Source organism: Amblyraja radiata, chromosome 13 (genome assembly GCF_010909765.2).
Source record: "Amblyraja radiata isolate CabotCenter1 chromosome 13, sAmbRad1.1.pri, whole genome shotgun sequence".
NCBI lineage: Eukaryota > Metazoa > Chordata > Chondrichthyes > Rajiformes > Rajidae > Amblyraja > Amblyraja radiata.
In genome coordinates this window covers 29,564,617-29,585,226 of record NC_045968.1, presented here as the reverse complement: position 1 = coordinate 29,585,226, position 20,610 = coordinate 29,564,617, and the positions used below count along the sequence as shown (strand labels likewise).

The 20,610-nt window shown below is 43.9% G+C and overlaps 1 protein-coding gene across 5 annotated transcripts in view; it reads left to right on the top strand.

The window, feature by feature from the left end:
• The window catches only part of ubxn7 (UBX domain protein 7), a 69,467-nt gene that overhangs the window by 13,598 nt on the left and 35,259 nt on the right, over positions 1-20,610 (top strand). For 3 of the 5 annotated variants that reach the window (XM_033031543.1, XM_033031542.1, XM_033031546.1), the window contains exons 2-4: positions 12,073-12,217; positions 15,069-15,136; positions 17,629-17,694. In XM_033031543.1, coding sequence (XP_032887434.1) covers positions 12,073-12,217; positions 15,069-15,136; positions 17,629-17,694 — 279 coding nt within the window. The remainder of the gene's footprint in view (positions 1-12,072; positions 12,218-15,068; positions 15,137-17,628; positions 17,695-20,610) is intronic. The other 2 variants (XM_033031545.1, XM_033031544.1) reach the window with 1 other exon arrangement.

Sequence of the window (20,610 nt, the reverse complement as noted above, 5' to 3'; positions counted from 1 at the left end):
CCAGAGAAAAAGCTGCCTCACCGACCAGGTAGGGACCTAGAAGTAAGGTTACCTCCTTTCCCCCACAATAAGAAGTCCATTTCTCCGAAAAAACAACGAACAAAACTAACTAAAAACTGAAGGGAAAAAATGAATTAAATGGATGGCTGCTGGTTAGCAGCCGTTCCCCAAGATGGCTCCTCCTCCTGAGATATATGCTAGGTGGATGGTGAAAGTTTGGGATAATCAGGAAGTGAGACTCTTGCAATGGAATACCAATACTCTTCTGGCCGTAATACTTATGTGACAGCTCGTATTAAGTTTTTGGTCAAATGTGATGCCAGGTGGTTGGCGGAGGTAGACACTGCATGGCTCTCACTTAACTTTTTTTATCTGTTGCTAGCTGGGCAACCTAGGCAGCCTTTTAGGTTGCCAAATGACAGTTTAGGTGGTCATCTAAGACGGCTTGCATGACGCGTGCGGAAATGTGCTCGGACGAAGTGCGTGGTTACCAGTCGGAAGTATGCTCAATGGAACATTCACATATTATTTCTGCTTCAAATAAAGTCACAAACTAAACATTCACCAATCAAGACATGATATATACCTCAATGACATGCAGTAAAATTATAATACAGTATCTCAACTCTTTTTACACGTTGCAATGAATGCAATTTCTATTATTTCTTTCCACTTCCAAACAAAAATGTGGTTGGATTATTCAGCGTATGCTCAACCTCGGTGAGACCAAGCACAGGCTTGGCGATCGCTTTGCACAACACCTCCACTCAGTTCACAATAACCAACCTGATCTCCAGGTGGCTCAGCACTTCAACTCCCCCTCCCATTCCAAATCCAACCTTTTTTTCCTGGGCCTCCTCCATGGCCAGAGTGAGGCCCACTGCAAATTGGAGGAACAGCACCTCATATTTTGCTTGGGGAGTATATACCCGAGCGATATGAACATTGGCTTCTCCAATTTCAGGTAGTCCTTGCTTTCTCCCTCCTTCCCTTCCAATTCCCAGCTCTCCCACAGCCTACTGTCTCCATCTCTTCCTTTCCCCCCCCCCCCCCCCCCTCCACCTGACATCAGTCTGAAGGGGGGTCTCGACCCTGTAACGTCGCCTATTCCTTCGCTCCATAGATGCTGCCTCAACCGCTGATTTTCCGCAGAGACCGTTCCCTCCGTAACTCCCTGGTCAATTCGTCCCTTCCCACCCATACCATCCCCTCTCCTGACACTTTCCCTTGCAACCGCAGGAAATGCTACACTTGTCACTTTACCTCTCCCCTTGACCCAATTCAAGGCCCCAAGCAGTCTTTACAGGTGCGGCAGAGGTTCACCTGCACCTCCTCCAACCTCATCTATTGCATCCGCTGCTCTAGGTGTCAGCTGCTCTACATCGGGTAGACCAAGCGTACGCTTGGAGATCGCTTCGCCCAACACCTCCGCTCGGTTTGCAATGACCAACCTGATCTCCCGGTGGCTCAGCACTTCAACTCCCCCTCCCATTCCGAATCCGACCTTTCTGTCCTGGGCCCCCTCCATGGCCAGAGTGAGGCCCACCATAAATTGGAGGAGCAGCACCTCATATTTCGCTTGGGCAGTTTACACCCCAGTGGTATGAACATTGACTTCTCCAATTTCAGGACGCCCCTGCTTTCTCCTCCCCTTCCCAGCTCTCCCTCAGCCCACTGTCTCTGCCTCTTCCTTTCTTCTTCCCGCCACCCCCCCCACCGTCACATCAGTCTGAAGAAGGGTCTCGACCCCGAAACGTCGCCTATTTCCTTCGCTCCATAGATGCTGCCCCACCCTCTGAGTTTCACCAGCATTTTTGTCTACCCATTCACACGTTCTGTTATCCCACTTTCCTCACCCACTCCCTACACATTAGAGGCAATTTTACAGATACAAGTTAACCTACAAAGCAAATGCGTCTTTGGGATGTCGGAGTAAACCCACACGCTTGCAGGGAGAATGTGCAAATTCAACACAGACAGTGCCCGAGGACAGGATCGAACACAGATCTCTGGTGTGAGGCTGCAAGTCTACCAGTTGTGCCACTATACTTAGTTTTCCAACACATAAAAAATTATACGTTGATAACTTTGGTTACTAAGAAAAAATTATCCATTTTCAGTCTTAAATCTCTAAGTGACGCTATGTCTCCCTTTACAGCTACTGTATGTTTTAATTAATTTCAAGACTATGGCATTTCAAGACAAGTACATTGGCCATAAAGTTGCTGCCTAAAAGTGCTAGAGATCAGGAATTGATCCTGAATATGGGGTGCTGTCTGTATGGATTTTACTCCTTTTCCCTTTGATCACATTGGTTTTCTCCGGGTGCTCTTGTTTCCTTCCACATTCCTAAAGTGTGCAGGAACCTTTTTCAGACCCAACCCAAAATGTAATATTTTCCTTTTGTCCAGAGATTCTGTCTGACCTGTTGAGTTACTCCAGCTTTTTGTGTCTACCTTCAGTTTAAACCAGCAACTGCAGTTCCTTCCTACACGCACGATACTATACGATAGAACACAGTTTTGTTTTCTCCTTTATAACATTGTTTACAGAGTATTGTGTTTACATATTCTGTTTACTGCTACAAGTAAGGATTTCATTGTTCTAACTGGGACGTGAGAGAATAAAACACTCTTGACTCTTGACGTACGTCGCTAATGTGTGGGATAGAACTAGTGTACGGGTGATCGGTGGTCGGCGTGGACTCGGTGGGTCGAAGAGCCTGTTTCCACGTTGTATCTTTAAATTAAACTAAAAACACTAAAACCAGAGGGAGTCTAAAGAAGGACATCTACCCAAAACATCACCCAATTTCTTCTATCCAGAGATGCTGGCTGCTCCATGGAGTCCCCCGCACAATTAAAGCATGGAATAGTCTTCACCCTACCATAGTTACGCAACCAGACGCAACTAAATTTAAGGTGGCTCTTTTTTCCCAGGAACCCTTTTTTTGCTTAAGTCCAAGTCAAGAGTCAAGAGAATTTGATTGTCATGTGTCCCAGATAGGACAATGAAATTCTTGCTTGCTGCAGCACAACAGAATATGTAAACATAATACAGAACAGGAGATAAAAGTTCAGTGTGTCTATATACCATAGACCATATATATATATACACAATAAATAAACAGATAACGTGCAATAGGCTGTTATTGTTCAGAGTTTGGAGTTTGGTGGTGGACCCTTCATCACCTCCAGTTTAAATTCCATTTGGAATATTTTTGGAGTAACTTGCTCCCTGAAGCAAGAGTTACTCCAGGTATTACTCCAGCTCCAGGGAGTGATTCTGCGTTGGTTTTCAGCGGTCGCGGTGAGGCGGCGGCCGGACAGCAATGGCGGCCAGATCTCCCACAATGCAAAGGGAGGGAGAAAGTGCTCGGTGCCGACCAGTTGCCGTGGCAGTGCCCATGTGCAGGGCGGCCGATGATGTGCTGGCCGTGGTTGTGCGCATGTGCAAGGCGGATGAGAAGTGGCTGGAGAGCGGAGCCCGGCGGCCCGGACACGGATGGCGGGCGGAGACGGAGAGAGAGAGATAGGGAGGGGGGCACGTTGAACGGCAGGTGTCCCGAGTGCTTGCCAAGCCGGGCAAAATGGCACAGCTTTTAGGCTGCCCAGGCAACCGTTAATTTCGAGCCCTGCACTGCCTTGATAATATTGTTGAATAGCAGACTAGGTGGTTAAACTCTAGAGATTGTAATTTCTTGCCACTTTTCTGGTGTGAATGTAACCTTATGGAATTTAACATGGATTTAAAAATTGTGTGAACATCTCGCCTCTGACGTTGTGAAAGGGAAGTCACTGATGAAGCACCTCAAAATGAGTACAGTTCATATAGAAGGGCTATAGAAGCCCTTCAGAATTACTGCAGCGGGCGAGATTGTGCTCTAGTAACCAGAGTAATTTTTTTGTTTAAGATGTTTTGACCATTGGAATGTTTTCCCTATCATGCTTTAGTTTAGTTTTTTAGTTTAAAGATACAGCGCGGAAACATGCCCTTCGGCCCACCGGGTCCATGCCAACCAGCGATCCCCGCATATTAACACTATCCTACGTACACTAGGAACAATTTTTTAAAAACATTTACCAAGCCAATGTACCTACATACCTGTACGTCTTTGGCGTGTGGGAGGAAAACAAAGATCTTGGAGAAAACCCACGCAGGTCACGGGGAGAACGTAAAACTCCATACAGACAAGCACCCGTTGTCGGGATTGAACCCGGGACTTCGGCGCTGTAAGGCAGCAACTCTACCGCTGTGCCACCGTGCCGCCTGCTTTGTTTCAGCACACTGCCTAAATTCAGAGATTGTTACTCTGAAATTTATTCTTTGGCTCATGTTTGGACAAAAGTTGTCTCAAAACCTGATTGGGCCTGGCAGAGCTTGGCGCTGTCTGTGAGCAGGTTATTGGAGAATAGGTGCTGCTTGATAGTATTAGTTGATGACACCTTACTGGTGATTTAGTGTAGACTGCAATAATTTGTTGGTTCAGATATGTCCTGCATTTTGTGGAAGGGCCATACTTGAACAATTTTCCACTTAGTTAATTCCAATTTTCCACTTAGTTCCACTTAATTTTCCACATATAAAATGAAATGCCTTTATTTGTCATTGTAAGCACTGCATTCAACGAAATTGTTGTTGCCACTCCATTGGTGCATAATATACAAACATAAGAACACAGAACACAATTTAAAAATAATGTAAAAAACTAGGTATTAAAATAAGTAAGTAATCAGTACTGTACATGATGATAGTAAAAGTGCAAGGTGGGTAGCAGCATGGAAGAGTGCAGCATGAATAATACTCAGTGTTTTTTCATGTTGAGTGTGAAGATTGCTTTGGGGAAGAAACTGCCTCTGTCTGGAGGTGCGTGTTTTGGCTGACCTGTAACGCCTGCCAGAGGGCAACAGTTCAGAAAGGTGGTGACCGGGGTGTGTGGAGTCTTTGATGATTTTAGTGGCTCTGCTGAGGTAGCGTGAGGTGGCAATATCCTCCAGAGAGGGTAGTGGGCAACCGGTGATTCTCTGCTGTTTTTACCACTCTCTGGAGCGCTTTCTTATCTGCAGCAGAGCAGCCTGCATACCACACTGACATGCAATATGTCAGTAGACTCTCAATGGTCGCCCGGTAGAAGGCCACCAGCAGCTTCTTCTTGGTGTTGTGCCTCCTGAGCACTCTCGGGAAGTGGAGTCTCTGTTGTGCTCTCTTGACAGTTGCAGTGGTGTTGGCCGACCAGGAGAGGTCCTCGGATATGAGGGCTCCTAGGAATTTGAAACATAGAAACATAGAAAATAGGTGCAGGAGTAGGCCATTCGGCCCTTCGAGCCTGCACCGCCATTCGATATGATCATGGCTGATCATCCAACTCAGTATCCCATCCCTGCCTTCTCTCCATACCCCCTGATCCCTTTAGCCACAAGGGCCACATCTAACTACCTCTTAAATATAGCTGCACCCTTTCCATACATGTCCCATTTATGCAGAGCGGGGCCAGGTCCGCGTCCCGTTTCCTCCTGAAGTCCAGTATTAGCTCCTTTGCCTTGGTTGTGTTCAGTGTCAGGTTATTTACTGAACACCACTCTGACAGTCGCTGTATCTCGTCCCTGTATGCTGACTCGTTCCCCCCTGAAATGAGCCCGACGACAGTTGTGTTGTCAGCAAATTTAATAATCGTGTTGGAAGGGTGGGCAGGGGTACAGTCATAGGTGTATAAGGAGTAGAGGAATGGACTCGGCACACAGCCTTGAGGTGCGCCAGTGCTTAATGTAATGGAGGAGAAGATGTGGGGGCCGGTTTTAACTCTCTGTGGACGGTTTGTGAGAAAGTCTTTGATCCATGTGCAGATGGGGGAGGAGAGGCCTAGGTCAAGCAGTTTGCTGATTAAAATGTCTGGAATGATTGTATTGAACGCTGAGCGATAATCAATGAATAACATTCTCACATAGCTTTCGCGATGTTCCAAATGGCTCAGTGCGGTGTGAGTTGCTATGGCGATGGCGTCCTCAGTGGATCTGATATCTCTGTAGGCAAACTGATGTGGGTCGAAGGAGGGAGGTAGGCTGGTCCTGATGTGATGCAGGACTAGTTTCTCGAAGCACTTCATAATCACTGGTGTGAGTGCAATCGGTCTATAGTCATTCAAGTCCTCAGGGACTGACTTTTTTTTAATAGGAATGATTGTGGCTGACTTTAAGCAGGGTGGTTTGATAGCTTGTGACAGGGAGATGTTAAAAATCTTTGTGAAGACCACAGCGAGTTGGTCAGCACATGCCTGGAGTACTTTACTCGGTACTCCATCAGGTCCAGCAGCCTTACTTGGATTTACTGACCTCAACACACGCCTCACATCCTGGTCCTGTAGTGTGAGTGTGTGGGTGTTAGAGGTGGGTGGAGGCAGTGAGTCTGTAGCGGGCCTGTTAGCCTCAAACCGGGCGAAGAAACGGTTATGCTCCTCAGCGTCAGCATTTACAGTGCTGTCGGTACTGCCTTTATAGTTGCAATTAAGAAGCGCATTAGGATGTTGCCATATGCCTTTGCCATATTTGATATGCTCAACTTTTTAACATAATTTGCAGTGACTTCTCAAATTATATTTTATGATGGGGATTGCTTGATAATCATCAATTTTATGCTTCTGCTGAATATGGTTGCAAATACTCCAGCCTTGACTTTCTGCATGCAGGTTAGACCCCAACATCATTGGATATCAAGATGTCTTGGAGTCGCTGCTTCCTTTCAATTGCTTAATCGTCTGCCCCAGTTTGCAACAAAATGTTTTAGGACTGTAAACCTTGAATCTTATTTTTTGATCATTTCCTGTTTTAAGTGGAATGCATCTGTGCATTGTGAGATGTACTTGGGTAAGAAGAAAAATTGCCTGCACTTTGATTTTTTTTTTAAAAAAGGACAGATCTAGGAATAGTGGTGAATATCCTTAAAAGTAGCAACACAGGTCAGCAAAGCAATTAAAAAATGGCTACAAAGGGAAGGGTTTCATTTCCAGGAGTAAAGTACCCTAATCACGGTTGTGTTAAATTTGTGTAAGATTCTGGTCAGTTAGCATAGATAGAATTGCATGTTTCAACTTCCGGAGTTGAAAAAGGAGAGGGCACTATAAATGGTACAAAAAATTACAAGAATGTTATCTTAGTTGAGAGAGTAGGTATTTGATTGAACAGGTTGAGCTGTATAGAATGGAATAGCTGGTGGTCACTTGAGGCATTTAAGTTATAAATAGTTTGGGCAGGCTAAGCGTGAAGAAAACATATCTATGTGGGAGTGTAATAAATCCAGAAAACTAATAGAAATGCCTTGGGTAGATAAATAGGACCTGTACCACAGGATAAGACTGAGCCAAATGGCTTAAATCCTTTCAAACTGAAGCTGGCCAAATAATTGAGAAAGAGGATACAACAATGTTGAAACAAGGTGGAATGGGAGGACACTTGTGTAGAGTACATGCACGAATTGTATATTCCATGTAGTTTAGGTATCACTGAGGTGAGGATTAGTGTTACTTGTAACATAGAAACATAGAAACATAGAAAGTAGGTGCGAGAGTAGACCACCAGGTCCGTCGAGCCCGCACCGCCATTCGCTCATGGCTGAACACTAAACAGACACACTTACCCACAAACAGTAGACACAAGACACAGAACACAAGACACTACCCTCCCCTTTATACCGCTATCACCCCTCTCCACCCCAAGAACCGCGTGATCTCCTGGGGGAGGCAAAAAAACGGATAAAAACCCAGGTCCAATTCGGGGAAAAAATCCGGGAAATTCCTCTCCGACCCCAATCCAGGCGATCGACACTTGTCCAGGAGATCACTCAGGTCTTACTATACTAACCATACCTAGGTCCATATCCCTGCCCTCTCCCCGTAGCCCCTTATCCCCTTGGCAACTAAAAAACCATCTATTTTAGACTTAAATATATTTAACGTTTCTGCTTCCACTGCTCCCTGGGGCAGTGAATTCCATAAATTAACCACCCTCTGGGTGAAGAAGTTCTTCCTCATCTCAGTTTTAAAAGAGCCCCCCCCTATTCTGCGACTATGTCCCCTAGTTCTAGTTTCCCCGATCATTGGGAACATCCTCGGTGCATCCACCCGATCAAGGCCCCTCACGATCTTATATGTTTCAATGAGATCGCCTCTCATTCTTCTAAACTCCAAAGAGTAGAGTTCCAGCCTACTTAACCTTTCCTCATATGTCAATCCCCTCATTGCAGGAATTAATCTTGTAAACCTTCGCTGCACTGCCTCCAGGGCTAGTACATCCTTTCTTAAGTATGGACCCCAGAACTGTACACAGTATTCCAAATGTGGTCTCACTAATACTGTGTACAGCTGCAGCAAGACCTCCGTGTTTTTATACTCAATCCCCCTAGCAATAAAGGCCAAAACTCCATTGGCCTTCCTGATTGCTTGCTGCACCTGCATACTAACTTTTAGTGATTCATGTACTAATACCCCTAGATCCCTTTGCGTTGCATTACAACGCAGCTCCTCCTCATTTAGAAAATAACTTGCCCTATCATTTTTTTTCCCAAAGTGAATGACTTCACATTTATTAGTATTAAATTTCATCTGCCAAGTTGTTGCCCACTCACCTAGCTTATCTATATCCTTTTGCAGACTCTTCCTATCCTCCTCATCCCCTACTTTTCCTCCCATTTTTGTATCGTCCGCAAATTTTGATATATTACACTTGGTTCCCTCCTCCAAATCATTTATATAAATTGTGAACAACTGGGGTCCCAGCACCGACCCTTGCGGAACCCCGCTAGTTACCGGTTGCCATCCCGAGTATGAACCATTTATCCCCACTCTCTGCTTCCTATTTGTTAGCCAATCCTCTACCCATGCTAATATATTACCCCCAATCCCATAATTTTTTATTTTTAGCAATAGTCTCTTATGTGGCACCTTGTCAAAAGCCTTTTGGAAGTCCAAGTATACCACATCCACCGGTTCCCCTTTATCCACCCGGGTTGTTACTTCCTCAAAGAATTCGAGCAGATTCGTTAAACAGGACTTCCCCTTCACAAAACCATGCTGGTTCTGTCCGATGAAGTCATGTTTATCCAAGTGCCCCGTTAGTGTTTCTTTAATAATTGTCTCTAACATTTTACCCACCACCGATGTTAGACTAACCGGTCTATAGTTACCCGCCTTCTGTTTACTTCCTTTTTTAAATATAGGTGTTACATTGGCCATTTTCCAATCCACTGGGACCGTTCCTGCCTCCAGGGAGTTTTGGAAAATTATCACCAATGCATCCACAATCCCCACCGCTATCTCCCTCAAGACCCTTGGATGTAATCCATCAGGCCCAGGGGATTTATCCTCCTTCAGTCTCATTAATTTCCCTAATACTACCTCCTTGGTGATCTTAATAGTATTTAGCTCCTCCATTCCTACCGCCCCCTGTTTATCCAGCGTTGGAATATTTTTTGTGTCTTCTATGGTGAAGACTGATACAAAATACTCGTTTAATGCCTTTGCCATTTCCATGTTCCCCACCAACAACTCTCCAGTCTCACCCTCCAATGGACCAACGTTCACCTTAGCCACCCTTTTTCTTTTTATATAGCTATAAAAACTCTTACTATTAGTTTTTATGTTGTTCGCTAAATTCCTTTCATAGTCTATTTTCCCCGTCTTAATTAATCTCTTAGTTATTTTTTGCTGACCTTTAAATGCTTCCCAATCCTCTGCCCTCCCACTATCTCTAGCTACCTTATATGCCCTTGCCTTCAGCCGAATACTATCCTTTATAGTTTTACTGAGCCATGGCTGACTGTTCTTACCCTTACCCCTTTTTTTTTCCATAGGAATAAATTTTTCTTGAAGGTTATACAGTAGATCCTTAAACGTACACCACTGCTCATGTACCGTCTTATTCTTGAGTCTGCTATCCCAGTCAACTTTGATCAGCTCAGTCCTCATACCTTCATAATCCCCCTTATTTAGACTAAGCACCCTAGCCTGAGTTTCAACCTGCTCCCCTTCTATTTGAATATGGAATTCGACCATATTGTGGTCACTTGTTCCCAACGAGTCCCTAACTATGACATTTTTAATTAATCCTGCTTCATTACACAGGACCAGATCCAAGATTGCCTCCCCCCTTGTCGGTTCTGCGACATACTGTTCTAGGAACCCGTCTCTAATACATTCTATAAACTCTTCCTCTAGTCTACCCTGCCCAGTTTGGTTTGCCCAATTAATATGACATTGAAGTCCCCCATGATTACAGCAGTTCCCTTTTTACATGCGTCAACTATTTGCAGATTTATGTTCTGACTAACAGCGTCACAGCTATTTGGAGGTCTATAAATTACACCCACTAGTGTTTTTTTCCCCTTGTTATTCTCTATCTGTACCCAAGCTGTTTCACTATCCTGATCCTTCAACGCAATATCCTTCCTCTCTATTGCCGTTATTCCCTCCCTTATTAAAAGGGCCACCCCTCCTCCCTTTCTTTCCTGTCTATCTTTTCTAATTGTCGAGTACCCCTCTATATTTAACTCCCAGTCCTGATCCCCTTGCAGCCATGTCTCCGTAATGGCCACGATATCATAACTATATATACTTAATTGCACCGTTAATTCATTTATCTTATTTCGAATACTCTGTGCATTTAGATAAAGGACTTTCAGGTGATTTTTACTACCCTTCCTTTCCGTTTTTGCCCCTTTTACATCTAGAGCTTTATCTTCACACATTCTGGATCCTCCTGTCACATTTTGATTTTCCGCTTCCCCACTGATAACCTGCTCTATTTCCTCTACCCCTGCCGTTATTATCCCCCTTGATACCTCCCCCCCGCTACTTAGTTTAAAGACCTCTCTACTGCCCTAGTTATATGATTTGCCAGGACCCCAGTCCCAGCACCGTTCAGGTGAAGTCCGTCCTTACAGAACAGATCCCCCCTGTCCCAGTACTGGTGCCAGTGGCCCAAGAAACCAAACCCATTTTTCCCACACCAGTCTTTGAGCCACGCATTCAGCTTTTTAATTTTACGTACCCTCGCCGATTTGGCCCGTGGCTCAGGTAGCAATCCGGAAATTAGTACCCTCGAGGTTCTGCTTTTTAATTTATTCCCTAACTGCTCAAACTCCTTCAGCAGATCCTCCTTCCTCGTCCTTCCTATGTCATTGGTCCCCACATGGACCACGACCACTGGATCCTCCCCCTCCCTCTGCAAATTTCTCTCCAGCACCGCAGAGATATCCTTAACCCTAGCACCGGGTAGGCAACACAGCCTTCGGGACATGTTCTGCTGGCCGCAGAGAACCTTATCTACCCCCCGAATAATACTATCCCCTATCACAACGGCATTTCTTCTAACTCCCCCCTCTTGAATGGCCCCCTGATCCACGGTGCTGCAGCCAGGTTGCTCATCCCTCCCACAGCCCCTGATCCCGTCCTCACATTGAGTAAGAGCCTCGGTCATGCTCGTCAGGGACAAGGGCTGTGGCTCCTGCCGCATCTCCTCCTGGTTCCCCCTACCTGCCTCGCTTATGGCCACACCTTCCATTCCTTGCTCACTAACTACTGAATTAGTTAAACTGGTCGGTGTGACCATCCCCTGGCACAAAACATCCAGGTAATACTCCCCCTCCCTGATGTTCCGCAGCGTATGAAGTTGGGTCTCCAGCTCATCAATGCGGAGCTCGAGTTCCGCTAGCCTCAAACACTTACTGCAGCTGTAGGGATCATCTACATCAATGGTGTCGACAAATTCCCACATCTCACAGTATTGGCACATCTCCTGGCCGCCATCTTGCATCATGTTAATTAATGTCCAAGGCTGCCTCCATTGCCAGTGAGGTCACATGCAAACTAATGGATCAACACCTTATATTCTGCTTGTAGTAATCCAGATGTGAAACTGTTAATACCAGAATTTATTTTTTACCTTTCTGTTGTATAGTGATAACTATACTTGTACTAAATACAATCGTGACATATTTGTATATAGTATAAGATGATTTGCTTACTTTTAAATTCAGCAGCATATATTCCTGGTCATCTTCATACTCAAAGTTTTTGTGATTTAGGTGCCAGTGAAAGTGTGGGAAAACACATATTAGAAGCATGCGGCAACAATCTGGAGATGGCTGTCACAATGTACTTGGATGGCGGTGGGATAGCTGAAGAACCCAGTACCAGTACAGCGGGAACGTCAAGTCGACCGCCTCCACAGTATGTTCTAGTATTCTCTCGTGTTTGCTTCAATTATTTAGATTCAAATATCTGTACCTGGTATTGCTTTAATTAACCTCCTCGTGTGCCATATACACAACTGAGGCCTTACGAAAGAAAAAATAACAATTCTCTTTATATAATACTTTTTTCATATCCTTGGGATTTGTGACAGATTACTTTCATTTTTGCTCTTCTGTGGGGTAAATGTGGCAGCCAGGTTGTGGACAGAGCCCCATAAGAGACAATCCACCTGCTCAACAGTTTTTTTTAAAATTTTGGTTGTGGGAATTGCTGCCTAGGATATTGGAACTCAAAGACTTGTGGCAGGCTGTTGGAGTCTTTATACCTTGAGAAACTAGGGCCTTAATGTAAGATTTGAAAGACTGCACATCCAACGACAGAATGAAGCATGCCAGAAGAGTGTGACAGTTAATCTGCTGCTAGTGTGTATTAAAATATTTATTTATATATTTTACTATCTGGCCGGTATATATTTGAAGTTATTTCATGCTTAGCTGCTCCAACATTGCGGAGCTGTCTGTAGCTGTAATATGTAACTGTATAATTATAAAAGACATTTAATTGTCTCCTGGGCAATATTTTTCTTCAAGAGATGGTAATTTTATTTAGCACCTTAAATGAATGTGAAATGCTGGGAGGCCGAGGGATTTAACCATTCCTATACGATGTATTGGAATCCCCCCCCCCCCCGGCCTATGCTATCTGTGTTCTGTTAGGTTGATAGAAGGATGTTGTAATGCAGTGAACCCTTTTAATATGAATATAGAGTAAATATGTTTAATTACAGATTCTTGATGTATTTTAAGGAAGTCCATTTTTTATGCAGTCACAAAATCAGAGCAGAATTTTACCATGCTAGAGAATCAATTGCTTAATTATTCTCACTGCAATGCCAAACAACTCAGGGCAAACAACTGTGAGCACAGACTTTTTTTTTGCCATCTATTTGCATTATTAATGTTTCCCATTGTATCTGAATCTGTTCATTTAATTGTATTGGATGGTCTTAAGCCACATTATCGTATTTTGAAGCAACTGATTACCAAGGTTTAGCATGTTATACTAATGGAATAGGAGAGGGATTGAATTGGTCTGTAGCACTAGAGTTTCCATAGTAATGACCAAGATATAAACTATTTAAAACAAAGCAGGAAAATCAGAAGCCGTGAAATTTTTTGAAACAATTAAGCGAATTGTACGTTTCTTGGCTGAAGTAATAATCATCTTCCATGATCAATGTTGATAACACACTATTTTTGTATGTTTAGGCTTGAGTATGAATAGTGTATCTGCTAAATGCACAGGAGTTGGTGGGCAAGTGTTGTGGCAGGCTGCTTGAAGATGTCATGAAGATGGTGGATTAATGGAACTGACAAATCAGAAATCATAGAAGTACCCGTACTAGCTCTTTCCAACAGTGGTCATGCATTATCCCATGCCCCCACTCTTCAACCTTAAGTACTGTAAACCAGCTCCCTTCTTAGTTATTTGCAGTATTGGCTTCCATCACATTTTTAGGTCATAGAGTCTTACCAGAGATCAAGATGCCCCTTCTACAATATCTCCTCTGACAAGTAGTTCAAAATACCCACCACTCTCTGTGTGAAAACATTGCCACTCCGGTTCCTATTAAATCTTTCTCCTCTCACCTTAAACCTTATGTCCTCTAATTCTTGATTCGCTTATTTTAGGTACAAGTCTCTGTGCATTCACCCTATCTATTCCCCTCATGATCTTATACTCCTCTAAGGTCACCCCACATCCACCTGCACTCCAAGGAATAAAGTTCTAGCCTGCCCAACCTCTCCCTTTAGTCCCTTTAGTTCAGGCACTCAAGTCCTGGCAACATCATCATAAATCTTCTCTGCACTCTTTCCAGCTTAACAACATCCTTCCTCTATCAGGGTGACAAAAACTGAACACAATACTCCAGAAGTGGCCTCACCAACGTCTTGTACAACTGTAGCATAACATCCCAATTTCTATATGCAATGCCCTGACTGTGGAAGGCTAATGACCACCCTTCAAACGGTGATTACACTTTCTGGGAACTATGTGTCTGCACTCCTAGATCGCATTGCTCTACAATACTCTCTAGGGCCCTGCATTCACTGTAAAGCCCTGCCCTGGTTTGACTTCCCAAAATGCAACACCTTACATTTATCTGCATTAAACATCATTAATCATTCCTCGGCCCACTTGCCCAGCTGATCTTGCTGTAATTTTTGATAACCATCTTCGCTATCTAAGATGCTACACTTTAGTGTCAACTGCATAATTACTAATCATGCCATCAACATTTGTATCCAAATTGTTGATATAAACTACAAACAGCAATGGGGCCCAGCACTGTTTGTTGAAGCACACCAGTACTTACATGTCTCCAGTCCGAAAAACAACCTTCCACATCACTTCTGCTTCTTTCCAGAAAGCCAATTCTCTTTCCATTCGGCTAGCTCTCTCTGGATCCCATAACCAGAGCAGTCTACTATGCGCAACTTTATCAAATGCCTTGCTGAAGCCCACATCTTCGGATTTGGCCTTTTTGGTTATTTCTTCAAAAAGCTCCATCAGATCCATGAATCGCGATCTCCCACCCACAAATCCATGCTGATTAACCCTAATCCCTGGGGTAAAGTCTTCCAGATTCTGCCAGCTAAGTAAAACATATTGTTATTTCCCTTTAAACCATTAGAAGGGCATCTAATGGTTGTCCATTATTACAACCATTAGGTGTCCCTCAAACACATGGTAAAAGTTTGTGCCTTGAGAGATGACAATGCATTTCATTGTTGGTCTAATGCTCATTTGCACTGTATCGTTTCAGGGATGAAGTACGAGCTCCTATTCCACAAAAGCAAGAAATCTTAGTAGAACCTGAACCCTTGTTTGGTGGTAAGTTGGTTCAACAAAACATTTGTTAAGTTTGTTTCTGTGTTTAATAGTTCTTAGTCGTGTGTTGCAGGTTTACAGTCATGTATTACGGATTTTTCTGAATGTTTGTGGAAGGTACAGTAATGCAGGCTAGGGTATGCGTATCTGCCTTGCATCCTGCTGAATTCTGGCATTTTGATAACATGCAAGTAATACTTTTGAATAATTTACTTTCCCTTGTAAGTGAAAGAACTTGCATTTATCTACCCGTTTATTAACTCCTGAATGCCCAATGCGCCCTTCCCCATCTCAAGCAACCAAGAGAATCACACCAAGTTCCCTCCTAGCCTTCACTTGTTGAATGCTGAACCTGCCACTCCTGTTTCCTCAGCCCCAGCTCCCATCCCCATCCTTATGGACCTGTCCCACTTAGGTGACTTTTTAGTGACTTCAGAAGACTATGCATCGCCACATGTTCGCGGGTAGTTGCCAGGGAGTCACCTTTATGGTCGCGAGGAGTTCCCGCATTCTGGGAACTAGTCGCGGCCTCAATATGGTCGCCGCACATTTTTCAACGTGTTGAAAAATGAGCGGTGACTAGAATGAAGCCGCCAAGAAGAGTAGCGAGAATTCTCATGCTGTAGGTGGGTCGCCAGGAGGTCCTAATGGGTTGCCACGAGGTCCAAGGTTCTCGTAGGTTGGAGCCGGTGCTGACCGGTGAATTTCATTGGGGTGGATAAAAAGGGTAAGCAGTAGTTTTCAGAACCAAGGAACCGACCGGTAATGTTAAATGTCCGCCGAACTTCACAGCCATGCACTTCTGGCTTCTTAAAAGTTGTCTCCATTCCTTCTCCCACCTTCTCCCCCCTCAACAACCCCCCCCCCTCTCCCCCTCTTAAAGGACTTACCATACACTGTGCTTTAGCTGTCTTAATTACAGCGCCAACCTTCCTGTTCATCGCGGTGTATGTCTGTATCACCTTGGCTTTGCACCGTGGGAATTTTTTAGACAGCGCTCCCCCCGCTTGCCCTGTTCCCCGCCTGCATAACGGGCTGGTGAAGCAAGGTGTGTGTGTGTGTGTGTTTTTTTTTGCTGGTTTTTCAGGCAACCGCTGAAAAATCGCCTAAGTGGGACAGGCCCATAAGTAACCTCCTGCTCCTTACCCCTCCCCCTCTGCACCCACTCCCCCGCTGTCAGGAGAAACTTTCATGTTAATTCAAAGGTGCTGTTCTTTGAACATTGTGTGCACTGCAAAGGAAACGTTTGCCCATTTTACTGCAATTGCCTTAAACTCGATAAAGTAATGTCAATTTTATTAAGGCACAAGGAACTGCAAATGCTTGTATACAATAGATACAAATGCTGGAATAAGGCAGCATCTCTGGATAGGTGACGTTTTGGGCCAAGAACCTTCTTCAGACTGATTGTAATAAAGGGAGAAAGCTGGAAAGGAAGAGGGGGCGGGACAATGCTTGTCAAAGGACAGATGGATTGATGGATCGACAAAGGCTAGAGTTAAAAAGGAGACGAAAGGGTGTCAGATCAGGAGAGAAGAGGAGTGGAATGTAAAGCCTGATGAAGGGATTTAGATGGAATGGGACAGAGAGGAAATGGGGGCAAAATAATGGAAGAAATGAATCTGCACCAACATGGGTACAGGAAAGAGAGGGGTGCGGCATAAGGGGGAGTGGCCTGTTACCTACATTGGAAAATTCGATGTTCATACCATTGGGTTGTAAAACCTCTAACTTCATCTTCTGCATTGGATGCTCCCGATGTGGCTTCCTTTACATTTGCGCGATCAAGCGGAAACTAGGTGACTGTTTTGCTGGGCACTCGCACTTGGTCCTCCTACACCTGCTGGACCTCCCGGTTGCTAACCATTTTAACTTCCCCTCCCATCCCCATATCAACCTTTTTCTCCTGGCTTCCTCCGTTGCCAGATTGTGGCCACACACAGATTCTCTGGAGGAACAGCACCATATTATTTGCTCGGGTACAATTGAAATCTCCATTGTTAAGTAATGTCCTGCTTCCCCCTCTCCCTCCTCCCCCTCTCCCTCCTCCCCCTCTCCCTCTCCCCCTCTCCCCTCTCCCTCCTCCCCCCTCCCTCCTCCCTCCCCTCCCTCCTTCCTTTCCTCCCCTCCCTCCCTCCCTCCTCCTCCTTTTCTCTCGTCTTCCCTGTTTCCAACCCTGGTGCTCACCTATTTCTCACAATTACTCCCCGCCCCTTCCAATTATATCCCTCCCCTTCCAATTATATCCCTCCCCCTGGCTTTACATTTCAATCCTCTCCTTATCCGATGCCCTCTATCTCCCTTTTTAATTGCAAGTTCACCCATCACATGCCTGGCTTTGTAGCACTCCCACTACTCCACCCCCATGTCCTCCAGAGATGCTGCTTGACTCACCAAGTTACTCCAGCACCTAGTATAAATTTTATTTAAATTAAATTGCTTCTTGAGGCAAACTGGTTTTTGAACCATGTTATGCATATTTATGCATTCCACAGCTCCCAAACGAAGGAGACCTGCACGCTCCATATTTGATGGGTTCAGAGACTTCCAGACTGAAACGAGTGAGTTCAGTGTACTTTACTTTATCTTTGAACTGTAACAGTGGGAATTAGCTTGACCGTGCAATTTTAATGATCTGTGAGATGGCAAAGGAGAAATAGGTGATACTCTCAGTTAAACATTCTTACTATTTGTTTTTTGGGTTGGTTAGACAAGCTGACACAGTGTTGCTGTGCATTTTGTGCACTGTCTTCAATTTGGAGCCGCTCTATGTATTGTAAAGGCCACCACAGGTTCTTACTCTGGATTGCTATTGCTCCAAATATATCTGTCTAAGGGTAGTTTAGAGTCATAGAGTAAGAGAGTGTGGAAGCAGGCCCTTCGACCCAACTTGCCCACACCGGCCAACATGTCCCAGCTACACTAGTCCCACCTGCCTGCGTTTGGTCCATATCCTTCCAAACCTGTCCTATCCATGTACCTGTCTAACTGTTTCTTAAATGTTGGGATAGTTCCTGCCTCAACTACCTCCTCTGGCAGCGTGTTCCATACACCCGTCACCCTTTGTGTGGAAAAAGCTACTCCTCTGATTCCTATTAGATCTTTTCCCCTTCACCTTAAACCTATGTGCTCTGTTCCCCGATTCACCTACTCTCGGCAAGAGACTCGGTGTGCATCTACCCGATCTATTCCTCTCATGATTTTGTACACCTCAATAAGATCATCCCTCATCCTCCTGTGCTCCAAGAAATAGTCCCATCCCTATAGCTCAGACTCTCTAGCCCTGGCAACATCCTTGTAAATCTTCTCTGTACCCTTTCCAGCTTGATAACATCTTTCCTATAACATGGTGCCCAGAACTGAACAAAATAAGTTTCTAGGATCAAAATCTATAATGCAGTGCACCAAAACGAATTAAAAAATTCATGTAATCATTGTGAGTTCCCAAGCATTTTTATCACTAGAGGTTTGATCATAATCTGTAGAGTTGAGTAGCTGTCTAGTTTTCAATCCATGTTCCTATTTAATTTTCCGTGATTGAATCGTTCTGTTAGCTTGACATTTATCGACCAACGAAGAGATAGGTGGGTATCAGCACTAGCAGGGATTGCTTGTGCAAGAAAGTTGCAATGTAAACCAATCTCATATGGGGCAGCGTTACTGGGACCTATGACCTGATTGTCATGGATGGCACCTGAATTGAAGTAATATAACCGTGAACAAAATACAGATTCTTCCTACTCTGGCCTCTACCCTTTTGTTCGTGCACAGTGATGATAAAATGAGATGCAATTCAATGCTAGTGATCAACAGAAGAGGGACTTGGTTAGCTGATAAACTCTTTTAATAGTCCTAAATCTGGTGGATTGTGCTTGCCTGCCCACCCAATTTGATTCTAGTTGAAGGAAATATTTAAAACAATTTAATATAATGATGTATCATCCTTGTATTCATTTGCAATTGCACATTCAAATTTGGGCAGCTGAGTTTTGAGGCTTCGTGAACCAAATTGCAAAAGGGAGCTAGATGCCTTTCTACTTAACTGCAAAATCCAAATCAGCTGTTTCACCCAATAAGCTGCCATACAACATTCTCTCTTCCTACCACCACACTCTTCGACTTTCTAACATCCTCACCAGCCTTTCCTCCCTCCGGCTCACAGGCAAAAGTCTAGTCTTCCAATCTCATTTCAGCATTGGAGTGCTGCAAATTTGTCCTACTTCACTGCCATTTTGACCCTTAAATTCAGTGACCAGAACAGAAGGGACGCTTGATTTCGCTGGCTGTAAATAGCCCTTTAAGATTAACTTTTGCATCTTTCAGGGCTCAAAATGTACCAGGCCGAACAGCACATGGTATAGACCTTTACAGCTACCGAACTTTGGTACCTCTGCATTTGCCCATTCTTGCTGCTTTTAAATCCAGTGTGCTATTCAAAAGTTCCCTAATCATTTCTCTTTACACTGAGCCATGCTGCTGGATTCACATTCTTCCAAATTTTTAGCAGAAGCGATCTGCAAATTGTTTTTTTTATATGACTTCATGTTACTGAATGGCCTGAATTCAGTCAAAGGAATGTGGTGCAATTTTCATCCCTTGCTGCTGTTAAAAATAAAATTGGGAAGCATTTGTATGTGTGCGATTGAACAAGTTGTTTGAGTTGCTTGTTTTCTTTATACCAGTCCAATGCCAAAGCATTTAACTTTCAAGTACATGATTGGTGTGGTTGAGGGTTTACTCAATAGGTGCTCACTAAATATACCAGAAAATGTTGGACCATTCAAGCTCAAGTAAAATTTTGTAGCCTATTAATTATTGCCAAACAATCTTTCTGCTGCAGAAAATTTTATTTCACATTCGTGGGGTTCAATTTAAATTTTTTATTACAAATATAAAGATTATAACATTTTATCTAAATTCTATTTTCCTTAATGCAATTTAATTGTCTAAATATTCCAAATTTAGTCCCACTGGGGTTGAAAATTAACCTTGGTTATATGTTCTAGGTGTAGTCAAGTCAAGTTAAGTTTATTTGTCACATACACACACAAGATGTGCAGTGAAATGAAAGTGGCAACGCCTGCAGATTGTGCAAAAACTACATAACAGAATAGAACAGAATCAGTATTTACATATTACAAAAAAATCCCAGCAATTTAAAAAAGACACAACACAACACTAAATTAGTACAGTAAATTAGTCCCTGGTGAGATAAGAGTTTACAGTCCTGATGGCCTGTGGGAAGAAACTCCGTCTCATCCTCTCTGTTTTCACAGCATGACAATGTATGTTACTGTCAGAATTTGCTTCCATTGAGTTAAATGATCGTAATTTCATCAATTTAACATGCAGGCGTTTCTATATAGCAATTCATTCACATGACCATTAATGAATTTCTACCCAATGCAATTCTTCAGTCTGGTTGTAGAGTTTGCCTTTTTTGTTTGTTTCCACAGGTGCCATGCTGCTTTCCATAT